At 34.4% G+C, this 16,806-nt stretch overlaps 1 protein-coding gene across 1 annotated transcript in view; it reads right to left on the bottom strand.

Moving 5' to 3' along the window:
- Window positions 1–8,028: 8,028 nt before the first annotated feature.
- The window catches only part of Shprh (SNF2 histone linker PHD RING helicase), an 88,681-nt gene continuing 79,903 nt past the window's right edge, over window positions 8,029–16,806 (bottom strand). Inside the window, exons 29-30 of the mRNA XM_076858167.2 lie at window positions 12,511–12,591; window positions 8,029–11,415 (exon numbers count right to left, since the gene is read on the bottom strand). Of these exons, the coding sequence (XP_076714282.2) occupies window positions 11,319–11,415; window positions 12,511–12,591 (178 nt within the window). The 3' untranslated portion in view covers window positions 8,029–11,318. The remainder of the gene's footprint in view (window positions 11,416–12,510; window positions 12,592–16,806) is intronic.

Here is a 16,806-nt window from a genome sequence, read left to right as displayed (position 1 = left end):
GCTTATAATAATAGCTCAATTTAAATATATTCTTTGTACCTCTTGCATGATAGTATTGTGCTTTCAACTGATTGCATGATTATTTTATATTAAATGTTGTGATGCAATTATAACATAGAAATTGTCCTTAGGGAGTACTTTGAAAGTGATCATTGTTATACAGTCACTCTTAGGAGTCTGGCATTTCTGAAGAGCTACAGAGATCATGAAATGATCAGATTCTTTTAAAGGAATGTGATCTCCTATCCCAAGTTTTCTAGGTTACTTTATTATTTGAAAAGTCTTTCTGGTAATATTAATACCTAAAAGATGCTTGTCTTGACAGATATTAAAAAAGAAGAGGATAATTCTCTTTCCCTTGCTTTCCTTATTTACTATAGATTATTAACTTTTATTTTTCAGACAAGGTCTCACTAAGTTGATGCTGGCTTTGAATAAGATAACTTTTAACCAATCAGACTAATGATCAATAGATTTATATAGAAACCATAAATGTGCCTGTTATCTGCTTCCCAAGCCATTAACTGATTTGAGACATTTGTAAAAAATTATAGTGTATATAATTGGCCGAACATTAACAGTTTTGAACCTTTTTGAGATTACCAAGTTGTCACCTGTTAAAAGACAATAGCTTCTGCCATCTCACAAGGAGGAGATATACTGCTATTTTAGTGCAGAATGTCTACATAGAAAAAATAAAACCACCCTTTGCTTATACATTATAAATTATTGGTTTCCATTCATAGCAGAAACTCTAGGGGCTAGGCCCAGCAATCTATTTTAGCAAGGCCCCTAGGCAACGTTGCGGGCTATTGTTTGTAAACCAGACAGGGGACATTCCTATCCAGGGGATAAGACTCATCAGAAGATGATTCCTTGTTAGGTCTGCTTCAAATGTGTGTTTGGGGAGGGGGGAGGTGAGTAAGATGTTATTGGCATTTGTATTTTCTTTCATCTTGATTACCTTCTTACTTTCTCTTTAGGAGGCAGGATCTATGAAAAATAAAATTTAGTAGCTTTAGGGTTGAAGAGATTTAAATAAGGACTTGAAATGAGACTGTCTGATAGGGGGAACACTTTTAGAAAAGTTCTTGAACAGGAATCAGGGAAAGATGTATTGTAAAAAGTCCTCACAGAATCTCAGAATTTTACCATTGAGAAAGACTGAAAGAAACCATCATATGTGCTTTTCAGATGAATTTAAGTGATATGCTATTTTGTAACATAACCAGGGATCACAAATCGGAGTTAAATTAGTAAAGATTTAAGTACTGCCATAATAAATATTTATTGAACTATGTTGAATTATTCACTGTGCAAAAATTCAGTGCTATTGCCTAGGATTGAAAATATTTATCTCTTAGGAGAAGTTGTATAAGCTAAACAATTTTAACATACAGCCCCATACAAAACGGAAAAAATAAAAATTAAAGTACATGGAAAAAACACTGAGGTAGCTATTAATTTTACTTGGGGTTGGGAAGGAGGAGTGACTTGTAGAGGGCTATAAAGAATGAGATGGAACTTGAGCTTGGCTTTGAAGTATATGAAAATACATATATTTATAAATACCTTATGTTTCAGAACAGTTTTAGCTACCTAGCAGAACTGAGTGGAAAACTCTTTAAAAGAGTTTTTGTGCACCCCTACTGCTGTTCTGTAGATATCCTATGCCAGCATGCCACATTTGTGGAAATCAACAAACTTACACACTGACATGTCATTATCACCTGAAGTTCATAGTTCACGTTAATTAAGATTTACCTTGGGTATTTTACTTTATATGGGTTTGGATAATTCTTTTTTGGTAGATGGACAGAATACTTGTATTTATTTATTTTTATGTGATGCTGCTGAGGATGGAACCCAGTGATTTCCATGTGCTAGGCAAGGGCTCTGCCACTGAGCTACAGCCCCAACTCCCTGCATTGGATATATATACATAGATCCATAATTACAGTATCACAAAAAGTGGTTTCACAGCCCTAAAAATCTATGCTTTGTGTGTCACACCACCTGCCACAATTCCTAGAAATCACTGAGCTCTCTATTCCATTCTGTTGATTCAGTTGTCTTTTCTTTCACCAATGTCAATGTCTTGATTATTCTAGCTTCACAGTAACTTTTGAAGACATTTAGAACTTGAGAGTCAGTTTGTTGATGTTTATAATATAATTTGCTGATTGCACTGAGTCCATAGAACAAGTTGGGAAGAACTGATACCTTGATGATAGCGAGGCTTCCAATCATGAACATGAGATCTCTCTTCCTTTAATTGGTTCTTCTTTGATTTCTTTCATCAGCGTTTTGTAATTTACCTTATACACATTTTATTTTTATACCTAAATGTCACATTTTTGTGTGCCTGTAAATGGTATTGCATTTATTTAAAATTCTACTGGATCATTGCTGACATATAGGAAATAAATTGAATTTGATATATTAGTCTTGCATACTGAAACCTTGCTATATTTACTTTTTAGTTCAGTAGTTTTTGCTGTTGATTACTTTGGAGTTTTTATATACATGATGTTCATGATACATTCAAATAATGACATATTTATTTATTCCTTCTTGTCTTATTCTGTTTCCTGTTGCTTTAACAAAATACCTGAGACAAAGTAATCTATGTTAGAAAGAACAGAAAATTGGTTCCTGAGGGCAAAGAGGATGCAGAATTTGAAGATTTTGGAACAGAGAAATAATGGGATTTTAGTGCCCAGAATGGTTAGAGATAATCTAATCTACTCCAGTGAGTACCCTCTCCCCACTTGTGACAAATGTTTGCACTCAAATGTTAGCTTTGGACTGTCCAGAGTATGAAAAATAAAGGCTTTGGTTAGGCCATCCCACTCATTCTCTCAAGTGAAAGAGCAAGTTTGTTGAGGGCTTTTGACCTAACTTAACTATTTCACATGTGGGAAGGCTGTCACCTGTTCAAGGAGACCCAGCTTGTTAATGAGAAGATCAGATCAAGAAAGAGCCCAAATGGGGCTGGGGATGTGGCTCAAGTGGTAGCGCGCTCGCCTGGCATGCATGCGGCCCGGGTTCGATCCTCAGCACCACATGCAAACAAAGATGTTGTGTCCGCCGAAAACTAAAAAATAAATAAAAATTCTCTCTCTCTCTCTCTCTTTTAAAAAAAAAAAAAAAAAGAAAGAGCCCAAGGGCTGGGGATGTGGCTCAAGCGGTAGCGCGCTCGCCTGGCATGCGTGCAGCCCGGGTTCGATCCTCAGCACTACATACAAACAAAGATGTTGTGTCCGCCAATAACTAAATAATAAATATTAAAAATTCTCTCTCTCTCTCTCTCTCCTCTCTCACTCTCTCTTTAAAAAAAGAAAAAAAGAAAGAGCCCAGATTCGAGGAAAACACTCTACCAACTGAGCTGTATCCCCAGATGGATTTACTCCAAACTTAGGTACTGGTGGACATAGTCAAAGGAGTGTTAGAATAAGGGCCCAACTTTGGGACTGGAAAGAGTTAAGGAGTACAAATGAAAAATAAGAGGTCATTTATAAAAGTTATAGCTGAAGGTTTGATGAGTATACATCAAAGCCTTTATTAGAAGCAACTAGCTCCAGTAACTGGATTTCACAGGTATCTAAAAACTATCTCACAATCTACCTTATAGAAAAATGTAATGATAAGCTTTTAATATTAAGCATTTTTGAGCAACAATTTCTACAGGAAATCTTCAGAACATTACTAATTATCAATCCATTCATAACATAGTCTTTTCAACATGTATCTATTGAGCTCCTACTCTGAACCAGGTGCTCGGCTAGAGCAGTAAAACAAAATTCTAGCTGTCATGGGATTTCTTAGTGGGGATGATTGAGAAAATTTATAAATTGAATATGTCAGATGGTATTAGGAACTTGGAGAAAAATAAATTAGTAAGTGGGATAGAATGACAGTGAAAGGAGCTAAGGGTTCTACCTTGTGTAGGGTGTTTTAGGAGGGCTTACTGATAAACCAATGTTGGAGCAGAGGCCCAAAGGATGTTAGGTGGCAGAATGAACATAAACAAATGTGGGGAAAGTAAGTTATGGGGAGAGGGAACAGTCATTTCAAAGACATCAGGAGTATATTTGACACGTTGTAGGTAATAAGCACTTTATATGGGATGTGGGAGACATGATTATAGGTAGGTAACGGAGGTCTTTATCACATAGGGCCTTCTAGCCTTGAGGTTTCTGTTGAGTGAGATGAATAATCACAAGAGGATTGTGAACAGAGGTGGAGCATTATCTGCCATCTATCTTAAAAGGATCACTCTGTGGCTGTACTGGCAGACTATATTGGCTATCGCAATAACCAGTTAATAGTGATGATGTCAGGGACACATGCTGACTAGAATACAGATGTATTTTGAAGGCAAACTTGACTTGCTGATGGCTAGATGTGAGGATGAGTGAAGAAAATGGTATGGGATGACTCCAGTTGTGGCTTGAGCAAGGGAAGGATGTCATGACATGACTGAGCTATAGAATATAGTAGGTTTATTCTTACACTATTAACAAAAGTCCAACTAACAAGTTCAGTTTATTTTTTAAAAGTTCTGGGAGAAAACAGAGCTTTACTGCTCATTACTTTATGATCTTTCAATCAGTCTCTGGCAGCCAATATCACAGACTTGAAATCTGGTGAGGCTTCTTGGTAAAACCTCCCATTCCTGCTAGTAGGACAGACTGGCATGTCCACGCTTCCCTGCAGTACAGTTGTAAAGGATGGGAAGCAATGTCAGCTTTAGAGTTTCAATAATACTTGATAAAGGATGGAGGAAGAAAGGAAAGAAGGGAAAAAATGAAAGAACAGAAGGAAGGAGGGAAATGGGAAAAAGAAAAGTCAGAAACAATTCAATCCAGCTTCTAGAAGGTAGAGAATGAGGACCATTTATGGTATTCTTGAGATAGGTGAAGACTTTACAGTGTCACAAAATTAATGTCACAAAGTGGTATTGTATTAATGTTACAACAGATCAAAATATGGGCACATGCCATGTACACCATAGTTTCATATTGCAGTAAACTCACATTTAAAACCTTTGATGCACACTGCACCAAAACTTAACTCCATCCTTAATGCTAAGTTGAAGAGTTGACTGACTGGAAGGACAATGGTGAGTTCCATCATGTTGACTGCCGTCCTTAATGATAAAGACATTGAGTGTATATGAAAACTTTTAGTGAGGGATGGTGCCACCTGAAATCCCAGCTACTTGGGTGGCTGAGGTGGGAGCGCTGCTTGAACTCAGAAGTTTGTAAATTGCTTGGGAAAACAGTGAGACCCCATCTCAAAAAACCAAACCAAACCAACAAGCAAAGAAAAAGAAAGCAAGCTGTCAATAAACAGCAAAATGTTTTCCCTCTCATACTTTATTGAGGTACAACTGACATATAAAAATAGTATATATTTTACTCAGCCATAAAGAAGGACTTCAAGACATCTGCCAGTAAATGGATGGATTTGGAGACTATCATACTACGTGATATAAGCCAGACCCCAAAAGCCAAAGGTCAAATATTTTTGTTGATATGTGAAAGCTAACCCCCGATAATGGGGGCGAGGGACAGAACAGAATTTCAGTAGATTAGTCAAAGCGGAATGAAGGGGAGGGAGGGGGGATAGGAATAAGAAAGACAGTGAAGTGAATCTGACATAACTTTTCTATGTACACATATGAATAAACCATAGTGAATCCCACCATTGTGTATATCCGTAATTATGGGGTTTTAATTAGAATAAGATATATTCCATGCTTAATTATATTCAAATGAATTCTACTGTCATGAATAACTAAAAAGAACCAATAAAATAGTATATATTTAAGATATACAATGTAATGTTTTGATGTATGCATATATTCTGAAGTAATCACAATCAAGCTGATTAACACATTCATCACTTCAGTTTCAATTTTAGCAAATCTTTTAATAGGTGGCAAATCTGATTATAAAATTTCCTTTTATTCATTTTTTAAATTTAAAAATACAATGAACTGTACAAGGACAACTGATTCCTGTGGCTCCAAGATGGAATTTCAGCATTATGTTAAAAATTTTAGAACATAAAATGAAAATCTTCCAAATAAACTCATCAAGGAATATTGTCATCTAAAGTTATTACATGATAAATTGTTTTTTAGATGACATTCTGAATACTTCAAGTGAACAGAATTTGTATAAGTGAAGGAGAAATTAAACATGGATTTTTCCTTATTGTATATGGTCTGCTATTACCATGAAAAAACTATTAATTTTCCTTAAGTTGATGGTTCTCCATCTTGTCCCCACAGAGAAAATTTGGGAATGTTTTTATTTGTCACAACTTGGGGTGGGATATACTGTGATCTAGTGGGAACAGGCCATGGATATTGCTCAGCATTTCACAATACACAGGACAGTCTCCACAAGAAAAAAATATCTGGTCCAAAATGTCACATGCTGTGGTTGAGAATTCTCCACTATGTCAGAGCCTATAGTTCATTCCACAGCTCAAGCCACAACCGTATTTTTTTAATGGAAATTTTACGCGCAACTATTTAATAAGAAAGACTGGCACTATAGAGTTATATTTTTGGGACGGGGAGAATACCCTACTTGAGGTTACATGTTTTATAGTCAGCCATTACTAGAAACTGGCAAGTGTGTCAGATGAAGGCTTTGCCTAAGAATAGAGAGGGTTAATGAGAGAGTTTAAACCTAACAGCTTTGTTTCATGTTTAAGAATTTCATCTATGCACTGGTCATTTCAGTTCTACTGCAAGCTCTTCAGTTGCATGTCAATTACTGCTACCAAGTCCAGATGCTATATTTTAACCTCGTTGCCAGAAATTAATAAGATTCACAGACCCTGAGTACAATATTGTCTATAATATGTGCCTCATATTTTGAAGACCATCTGTTTCATATTTGTCTAAGAGGCCATGCCAAAGAATTTGCATGCTTCAAGACTTTTTAAGTAAAAGCTCTTACATTTGAGGAATACCTATGTTGAGATATAATATACACACCATAAAATGAAGCCATTTAAAGTGCGCATGTCAATGATTTTTAGTATACTCAAAGTTGTGTAACTATCATTACAATTTAAGGTTGGAAAACTTTCATTACCCCATAAGAAGCCCCATATCCATTAGTAGTCATCACAGCTCCTCTAACATACTTTCTATTGCTAAAGATTTTATTATCCTAGTCTTTTCATACAAATGTTAACATAAACGTATTTTGTGGTTGGTGTTTTTAGCTAGCATGCTTTCAAGGTTCATCTGGTGGTAACATGTATCAGTACTTCATTTCATGTTCAAATAAATTTCATTGGAAATACATATCACATTTAAATAAATATATACTATTTTTATGTGTCAGTTGTACCAGTTGTATACCATTTGATGAACAGTTGGTTGTTTTTCACTTACATATTATTAACATTGCTACTATAAATATTTATGTACAGGTTCTTATGTGGATAGATGTTTTCATTTCTCTCAAGTATCATGAGCTGAACTGTGCTCCCAGACCCCCAATTCATGTGCTAAAATTCCAACCCCTAGTATCTCAAAATGTAATTATATTTAGAAAGAAGGCTCCTAAAGAAAGTGATTTAAGTTAAAATGACATTGCTAGCATGGGGCCATAATCCAGTATGACTGGTGTCCTTATAAAAGAGACAGCAGGGGTATGTATGCACGGAGAGATTGTGCGAGAACACAGAGAAGACACCGACTACTTCCCTGCTATTAGGTAATCAGCTACTGATAATAAAATCAAAGGATAAGAATCAAATAGGTCTTCTTACACCTATTTTGTCTGACACACAGCAGGAAGAAAATAAGCAGAAAAATAATGGAAGGCAGAAGACTAAACATAGATATTTGTTGAAAATATTAATTTTACCAATGTTTAAAAGTTCTAAAAACAGAATATTTATTATTCCTCATGTTACTTCCAGAAACATCAGAAATTTCATGAGAATAAACCATCTATTATTAAGCATAAAATGGATGCTCCAAGTATTTTTTGACTGAAAAGAATTAGAATAAATGTATTATTTAATAGTACATGTAATAAATTATTTAATATAATTTATGTCACATCTTTCCTTCATAATTTTTGGCCCATGAATGAAAATTATAAGACTAATTAAAAATATAAAACATTTCAGAAAGCATACATACTCTATAGAGCAAAGCCTGGTTTTAAGTGATATAAACAAAAGAGAAAAAAATATCATTTTATGGTTAGAAAACAAAACAAAATAAGTTATGAAAATTTGAATAATTTCTAAACTGGTCTTAAAAGCAATTTTAAGAGTCCAAATAGATGGGTTGTAGAGGAAGACTATTAAGATAAGGTGGTAGGGATGGATCACTTGATAGAAGGACAGAGTTAACTGATTTTAATAACAACAATTTTCCATATAAAGGATCATTATACAGATAATGGAGATTATTTACATTGTATTTATATTTTGCAAGAAAAGAAGCATTCATTGCAATATGAAGGATTTAGTTTCAATATAACAAAGTAGGTTTCAACAAACAAAATCAGTCAAGTCAAGGGCAGTAAACAATGAAATAAGACTAAAGTTATGCTTGGGACCACTGCCTTTAGAGTTACATATGCTCCTGAAAGGCTGTCTGAAAGCAGAGTGAGGCTAGAGATTGCAACTTTGGTTCCTGCTAAGCTCTTGTGCTATGTTCTGTGATACTATTTGTTTTATTACTCAGAGGCAACACCACATGCTTTGGTCATTTAGCAAGGTGATTTCTGCATTTATAAAAAGATTATCCTGTAGTTTAATACAGAGTACTCAAGCACACTAAGTCATGGGAGGGTTAGTGAGAGCGGTATATGTAAAAGACATTATTTCTTCTTTTGCCCTCTTGAAAACATAGTTTGAGTTGATGCTTAATCCTGCATGGCTAAATTAAATTTCTAAACGTTTTGATAATCGATTTTATAACCAATTACTATTATTTGTAAAATATTAGTAGCTACATGTTGACTTATGATGAAGATATTCAGTTTGTTGTATTAATGAATTGAAAGGGACTGTTATCTAAAACTAAATGCATAACCTTTTTCTGCTAAGAGTTATATACAAAGAGAAAAGTTGAAGCTGTAATAAACATAGTAAAGCTATCTGGGTTTGAAGAAACAGGCTAAGGAACCAGGTCTATATAGTTTACACTGTATAACAATAGATTTTTTTGGTCTTAGTAAACTCATCTGGAATCATTCTGAAGAACACACAAACACATTTAAAGATTTGGGCTATACTAAGGTTTGGGGTATCCAGTTTTTTTTTCTCAATGGTTCCTTAGTACAACAGTGATATTTCAGAGAATATAAAATCATAGGGGGAGGCAACTTAAAAATTCTTTGCTGTAGCCAAGATGTGGGGACATGTATTTGTTTTGAATAAGTGGAAGAACTGTCACAATTATTTTGAAAAAAAAATAACAAATGTATATAATACATGGGATTCTGTAGTAGCAGTAATTTTATCATCTTTTGTTGAGAAAAAACAAAGAAAATCCATATGTTCTATGATTTAGAAATTAAGTGATTCTAGTTTCAATTTCCACTAAAATATTTATTTAATTAAAGATATTTTACAGAAATAAGTAAGAGTAGTATTTTCTAATACAGATAAGTGTGTGTGTGTAAATATATATATTTTTTCTTTTTTTACAAAATTGAAGCATATCAAATAGTTTTCCTTAAAACAGCACATAAAGGAATACCAGGAAACAAAAAGAAATGCTGAAATAGTCTCATTATTAAATTATAGCCATGGGCCTTCTGAACCTCAGTACCATATATGATTTCGTGGAAGAACATTAGATTTGGAGTCAGGGAGCCTGGCCTCTACTGTTTATTTGCTATGTGTCATAGGCAAGTTTCTCAATTTCTGAATCTTAGTTCTCTAACTTTAAAACAGGAATATTAATAACATCCATTTCATAGGACTGCTAGGAATATTAAACACACGAGCATAAAGAAAAGCTCTTTATTATGTACAAAGAGCTACAAAGTAATAATTCTGTTTAATTTCATATAAAAGAACCAATGCATATCTCTCTTCAACTGAAGAATAAGCACCAAAAATGTGTGTTTTCTTCAGCTGCATTATGTCACCCTATAAACCTAGAGTAAGAAAATGCACCTTAGCTAAGCACCAAAGCCTCCTGGATGAATAAGATCCTGGGGATATTTCTATTACAGTTTTCTGGGCAGGTAAGTAGGAGCTAATGAGTCCTGAGGGTCGTTTAAAACTCGGAAGGCTTGAAGAAAACAAAATAAGTACATTTATATTATGTCTAATAGCTACAACATGCTATTCCTTAATTTAGTGATTTCAAAGTCCATTAATTCTTCATAAAAAAGGAAATGCTTAGTTTTTATCACTTGCAATTATTTGTTAATGTGAAAATGGATTCTCTTATTCAAAAGATCAAATACTAGTCCTTAAGGAAGAATGACTAAAATGAAATAACAAAGTCTATCATAAATTTAGGTATCAGTGCTAAAATGGCTAGTTACAAGAACACAGGAAAGGAGAACAATCTAAGACATCAGTATAACAATGATTAAAAAAAAAACCCTGCCATATTTCTATATAAAGAACAAAAATTATAAAAAGTGCAATATTTATAGATATATCAATCTTAAGACATATAAAAACTTAATGAAAAGCTTACAGTGTTTTGATTTTAGTAGCAAGATGCAGTGAAAACAAATAATTGCCTAAGATTAACTTACTGTTAGGGGTTGTATTACTGTAAAGTTATCATGGTGTTATAATTTAAAGTTATTCAAATAACTAGGCGTTCTTATAGTCAAGCATTTACTTAAAATATTACTGACACGATATTGGTGAATCACGTGCTTAAGATATTAAAGGCCTTTCAAAAAGGAGATACATGTTGGTTGAATATATCAGGTTATATAAAACTAGACTAGTTTACTTCTCTCTTATTCCAACTCTTTTTACAATTAATCATATCAAAAAGTACACATTACCTCTCTTAATTCCCATGCCTCATCAGATACAGACATAGTCTTTGGAACAAAAATAAATGTTTTATCAGGAGTGTAAAATTAAGAATCTTTATAGACCATTTGAAAACAGTATATTGAAAAGGGCTCAGTAAGTACTTGGCCAATGTAAAATCAAAAAAGGAAACAAATTCATTCAAATAGGAACAGTGTTTACTGACATCTACTGGACTGTTTAAACTTATAACTTTGCTCTACAGCTATAAAAGTTTATTAATACATTAGTCTGTGGAATGAATCAGATGTAGTTCATTCAAGCTCTTCCGTTTCTTTGGTGAACAGGTCTGCCAGATCAGCCACAGTCAAGACAGAGGCCTCGGAATGCTTTCCTGATGAGTTCGTGTGACTGCAGTTTTCCAAGTGGGCACAACCAGGAGGAAACCCCAAGGAATCAGTGATTACATTTATAGTAAAAGACCAAACATATATTTGTTCCTAAATTGTTAGAATTCGGCCATAAGAAACTTCCAGAAGAAAGTAGGAGATGAGATTGATTATTATAATGTGTCAAAAATTAATAAAGACTTGTATATATTATTTTCAGGTTTTGACATAAAATATTTTTTTTTCTCTAAACAATTAATAAGAAAGAAGGTCCCCTGAGAGCAGCTGCTACAGCTTTAACCTTACAAATTACATTCTTACCATCTAAAGCTAATTTGTTTAAAGAAAATTTCAACAGTTTTTCCAACTACTATTTTATTTAGGCAGCTTATATGGAAATCACTGAATTCTGTTATACATGGAATACATGGAAACAACAAAAAGCATTTGTGTTTTAGGTATAAAACCTTTAGGGTACCTAGTCTCCTCCTTTTTCAAATACCACTGATTGAAGAATTTTTCTGGTTCAAGCAGTTTATTTGCTATGCAAAGTACCTTTAGGGAAACAATCCCTTCTAAAAAGTAATACTTCTTCTTGGGTGTCTTTCAATCCTACCTACTTCACAGGAATTAAAAAGGTATTGGTTTGTTTTAGAATGGCTTAAAAGACAAATTATGGTATAAATATTAGGAAGTTTAATGCTTTCAAAACATTATCAGTAGCCAAGTTTTTGAATTCAGATATTCCTATCTACATGTGACCAACAAGTATGAGATAGTATCTTACAAGTATCTGTGTAAAACAAATTTAGTTTTATACAGATCAGATTAAGTCTTGCTTAAACAAGGCATAATGATTATTTCATTTAAAAAGTAATCCAATGTGGCAAACAAAAGTCACATGGTTTAAATATTTTTAGAAATGACAACCTATTAATAAAATGAACCAAATACAAAATGTCCAAAAGAATTGATTGGGGAATACTCAATGTAAACTGTTATTTCTTGCTCTAAAAATAATATGTTTATATCTTTTATTATCATCTAAGTGAAGACATTCCAAACACATACTCAATAAACAGGAAAATTTCCCCCATCTACTTAAATTGTTACTTACCTTCTTTCAGCAGTTTTCAGCATTGCCTGCATTCTTTCTTCTATTGTTGCTTTAATTAAGAATCTGTGTACAATAGTAGGTCTAGAAGGTATATAACAATTGTAAGTTTAAAAACATCTTAAAAATAATCAGTAGAAACTGACTTTATATATCACATGCTATGTTCGCTGGTCAATCAGTTGGTGCCCACTTGTGGCAGGTACTCATCAATGTGCTGGGTATGTGTGGGTGGGTAGGGAGCAGTTCAGCAATGAATATACCAACTATTGATCTCCATGACTTAAGAGGGATGTTCTAATGAAGGAAGATGGACAAACACTTGAAGAAATCAGATAGCTTGATGTACATATAATACCATGAAAAAATATGAGAGATGGGAATGAGGCTAGTAGGCAAAGGAGGAACAGGAAGAGAATAGAAGAAATGACGTATTCATGCTTAGTCCTAGGGAAGAGAATGTTTGGAAAGAGAAGCCTAGCATGGCTGAAATATATTATAAATGGGGGGCAGAGGTGGAAATGAGGTTGGAGAATCAGGTAAGAGGCCAGAGCATACTGGGTCTTGCCAGATATTACCAGGAACTAGATTTTATTGTGTGTATGATGGGAAGTGTTCAGAGGGTTTAATGTATGCTTTGATTTACATTAGACTGTACTTTAGAAATCCCTTTGTCTGCTATGGAGGCAGAGAAGCCAGTTAAGAAGTTATGTAGTCTTTCAGATAGGATGGATGGTAAGAGAGGGTGGCTGTACTATGGTTTTATCAGTGGAGATAGTAAATAGTAGACTTAGAATATCCTTTGATAAAGTTGACAAGACTTAAATCATAATTTGCATGAAATATGAAGCGAGAAATACATAAGAGACCTAGAGTTTTTTGTCCAAATAACTGGATTATAGTACCACGTTACAAGAAGAGGAAGGCTGGTGGATGGGAGTGCATTCTGTTTTGTTTTTGTTAATCTTGAGAGACCTATTAGGCAGGGATCCTAGGGGAGGTATAGAGTACATAGGGACATGTACTGAGAACTAAATATATAAAGTTGAACCACAAGTTAAAAGGGGCAAAGCTGAATCACAAGTTAAAAGGGGCATTTCTGGGTTGAAGACTATAAGTTTAAAAGTCATTCATCTACAAATAAATGCTACCGAAAGCCCCAGGACTAGAAGAATTCATCTCAGAGCAAGAAGGAGGTTGTCAATAATGTTATGAGCCTCATTTCAGTAATATTAGGGACAAAAAGTTAAATAGGGTAAAAAAAAAAGGGAGATTAAAGAGGTAGAAGTAGAATGTAGAGGACAGTTTTTTATTTTTTAAAAGATGAATATTATTATGACATATTTAGATGGTGACAAATTACAAGAAAAAAATCCTTAAAAATATAAAAAGGAATGGGATCCAGAATGAGGGCCTGGCTTTTGGAAGAAAAAGGACACTTCTTCCCTATAATTAAAGGACAGGCATACCCTGCACCTTCCTGTCTATTGTTAGAGATGACTATCCATGCTTCTATGTAAGACCCTTGTCCAGCCTTCAGTGTTTGCTCCTGTTATCCTCTTGTCTACTTGCAGACATTGATCCAACATTCTTTCCTATCTCTTGCTTGCCTAGTTTTTCTATCCCTAGTAAAAGTATTCTATTATTTCTCTCATTCAAAAGGAAAAGAAAAAAAATCCCTTGTTTTCATTCTCTTCCTTTTCTCTGCTCTTTACTGTAGCAAAACTCTTCAAAATCATAGTCCTACAAGATACATAGAAGCAGCATTGTTGTTGTGAAAGCAAGATCTGTGGGAGAAGCATGATCTGAGGCAGAAGTGCTGTGCCTACATCTGCCACCATTTTTTTCCAAGCTATGTGACCATGGGCAAGATATACAAGTGCTTGTCAAATTGAAATAACACAAAAATCCCATTCTTCTTTATAGGCAGTCACTTATACTACCACACTGAAACTTTTGATCTCCATCTTGCTAAAACTAATGATCAAACCCCAATGACAAGATTTCTTATCTTACTTGACATTTTGAAAACCCATGAGAGCCGATCTTGTTCTTTTCCTAGATTTGATTTTTACCTGTTGCCTTTGCTGGTCCCTTTCCTTCTACTAGAGCCTTTTAACTTTGGTTTGCCAAAGTTCGTGGTCCTCTTCTCTATATTCACTCCCTAGGTACTCCTAATCAGTCTCATGACTTAAAAATACCACTATATATTGTTGATTTCCAAATATGTATCTCTAGTTCAGACTTGTCTTTCAAATTCTGAACCTGTATATCTAAGAATAGAATAGAAATCTCCACTTGGATGTTTAATAAGAATCTCAAACTTAAATCTAAAGTAGACTTCTCTTCTTCCTATCAAACCTGCTCTACCCCAATAGTCTTCCCAAACTTAGCAGAAGGCTTTTCATCCTTCTGATTGTCTAGGCCAAAGTCCATGGTGTTACACTTGACTTTCTCACATCCCACCTACAGCATGTCCATAGATACCATCAGTTCTACTTTCAAAATATAACCAAAGCCTGACCACATGCACTGCTGCCACCATGGTCAGGACACCTTTGACTGTCACCAGGATTACTGCAATGATCTCCACTGCTTTCCCCACTTCTCCCCTGGTCTGAATACAGCACTTGGAATGATTCTTTCAAATCTTAAGTTAGATCATGTCACTCTTCTGTTCAAAGCCATCCAATAGCTCTCTATCTAACAAAGGGTAAAAGTAAGGTCCTTATAGTGGCCTCCTGGGCCCAATATTCTCCTCCACAAGCCTTCTGACTTCACTTCCTACTTCTCTCTGCCTGGCTACTTCAGCAACTTTGACTCCTTGATATTCCCCAAGCATATAAGGCACACTCCTGACACAGTCTTCACAGAGTGTGCTTTCTGTCTGAAAATTCTTCCTAAATATATCTGCATAATGAACTTTCTCATTTCTTTTAAGTCTTTATTCAAATGCTATCTTTTAATGAAGCACTTAATCTTCCTTACCCTGCTCTACTTTTCTTGGTCCTAACACAGTATATTGTTTACTTATTATGCTTATTGTTTACCAGTTGTCTCTCAACCAACTCCTAACTCCTTTACAGCTAGAATATAAGTTTCATTAGGGCATCTCAAGTGTTAGTGCTTGGCAAATAGAAAGTGCTCAATAAAAATCTACTAAATAGCTGGGTTTGATGGCATATGCTTGCAATCCCAGGGACTTGGAAGTTTGTATCTTCATGGTAAAGTGCCCTGAGTTTAAGTCCACTACCAAAAAATAAAAAATTTAAAGTCTATTGAATGAAGTATGTGGGGATTGATGTAGGTAGATTGTTCTAGCTGATGACGGACTTCTAATCTGACTAAGATCATCATTAGCACAGAGGAGGAAGTTATAGAAGACGGAAGACACACTCCTCAGGAGTCTGATGTAACATTAGTTACTCGGTATATACTTATTATTCAATGAGTTCTTGGTAAGGATATGTATTTTTTTAAACATTCAATACATGTAATATCCAGAAGTTTATCTAGGAGGACTTATCAAACATAAACATTCATTCTGATATTTGAGAAGAGGTAATACATACCAACCACATGATATTTCCTATTAGATTTGTTTTGGGCCCGAAACTAAATGTAATTATCTTTGAGTTGAACCAGGGTGATGTCTTTTCTTAGGGTAAGAATTTAAAAAGGAGCCATCTGTTTCAGTCATGCATGAGTTGTGTCTTCTCTTAAACACAGGCTAATTTAGACAATCAAAGATCAATTCATCTCAAAGTCAAGATGGACACCTTCAACACTGCAGCTGTTGTTATGTATTCCTAATAAGCTTTTTAAATGAAATGACTAGGTTTCTGTTGGAAGGATGAAAGAAATCTAGAATTCAGGGGTTGCTGCTTGAAGGAAGAATGGTTGGAAATTTCATATCCTTTGGTCACACAGTAATGCTTAATAATCTAATAAGGAAATACAGGCTGAGCAATCCTAATCAAAAAATCCAAAACTTCTTACACAGACATGGTACTTTAAGTGTAAATTTCTACACCTGACCTCAGTGATGGATTGTAGTTAAAACCCAGGCATACTATACACAGCATATAAAATTACCTTTATACTATGTATATGAGGTGAAATATAAATGAATTTCATGTTTAGACTTAGGTCCTATCCCTAAGAAATCTCATTATGTATATGCAAATATTCCTAAATCTTAAAAAAATCTGAAATACTTGTGGTATCATACATTTTCAAATAAAGGATACTCAACCTGTGATTAAAAATAATTAGGCTATAATGAACATAAATGAAGAA

This window comes from Callospermophilus lateralis, chromosome 6 (genome assembly GCF_048772815.1).
Source record: "Callospermophilus lateralis isolate mCalLat2 chromosome 6, mCalLat2.hap1, whole genome shotgun sequence".
Lineage (NCBI taxonomy): Eukaryota > Metazoa > Chordata > Mammalia > Rodentia > Sciuridae > Callospermophilus > Callospermophilus lateralis.
This window is presented reverse-complemented; position numbering and strand designations above follow the sequence as displayed.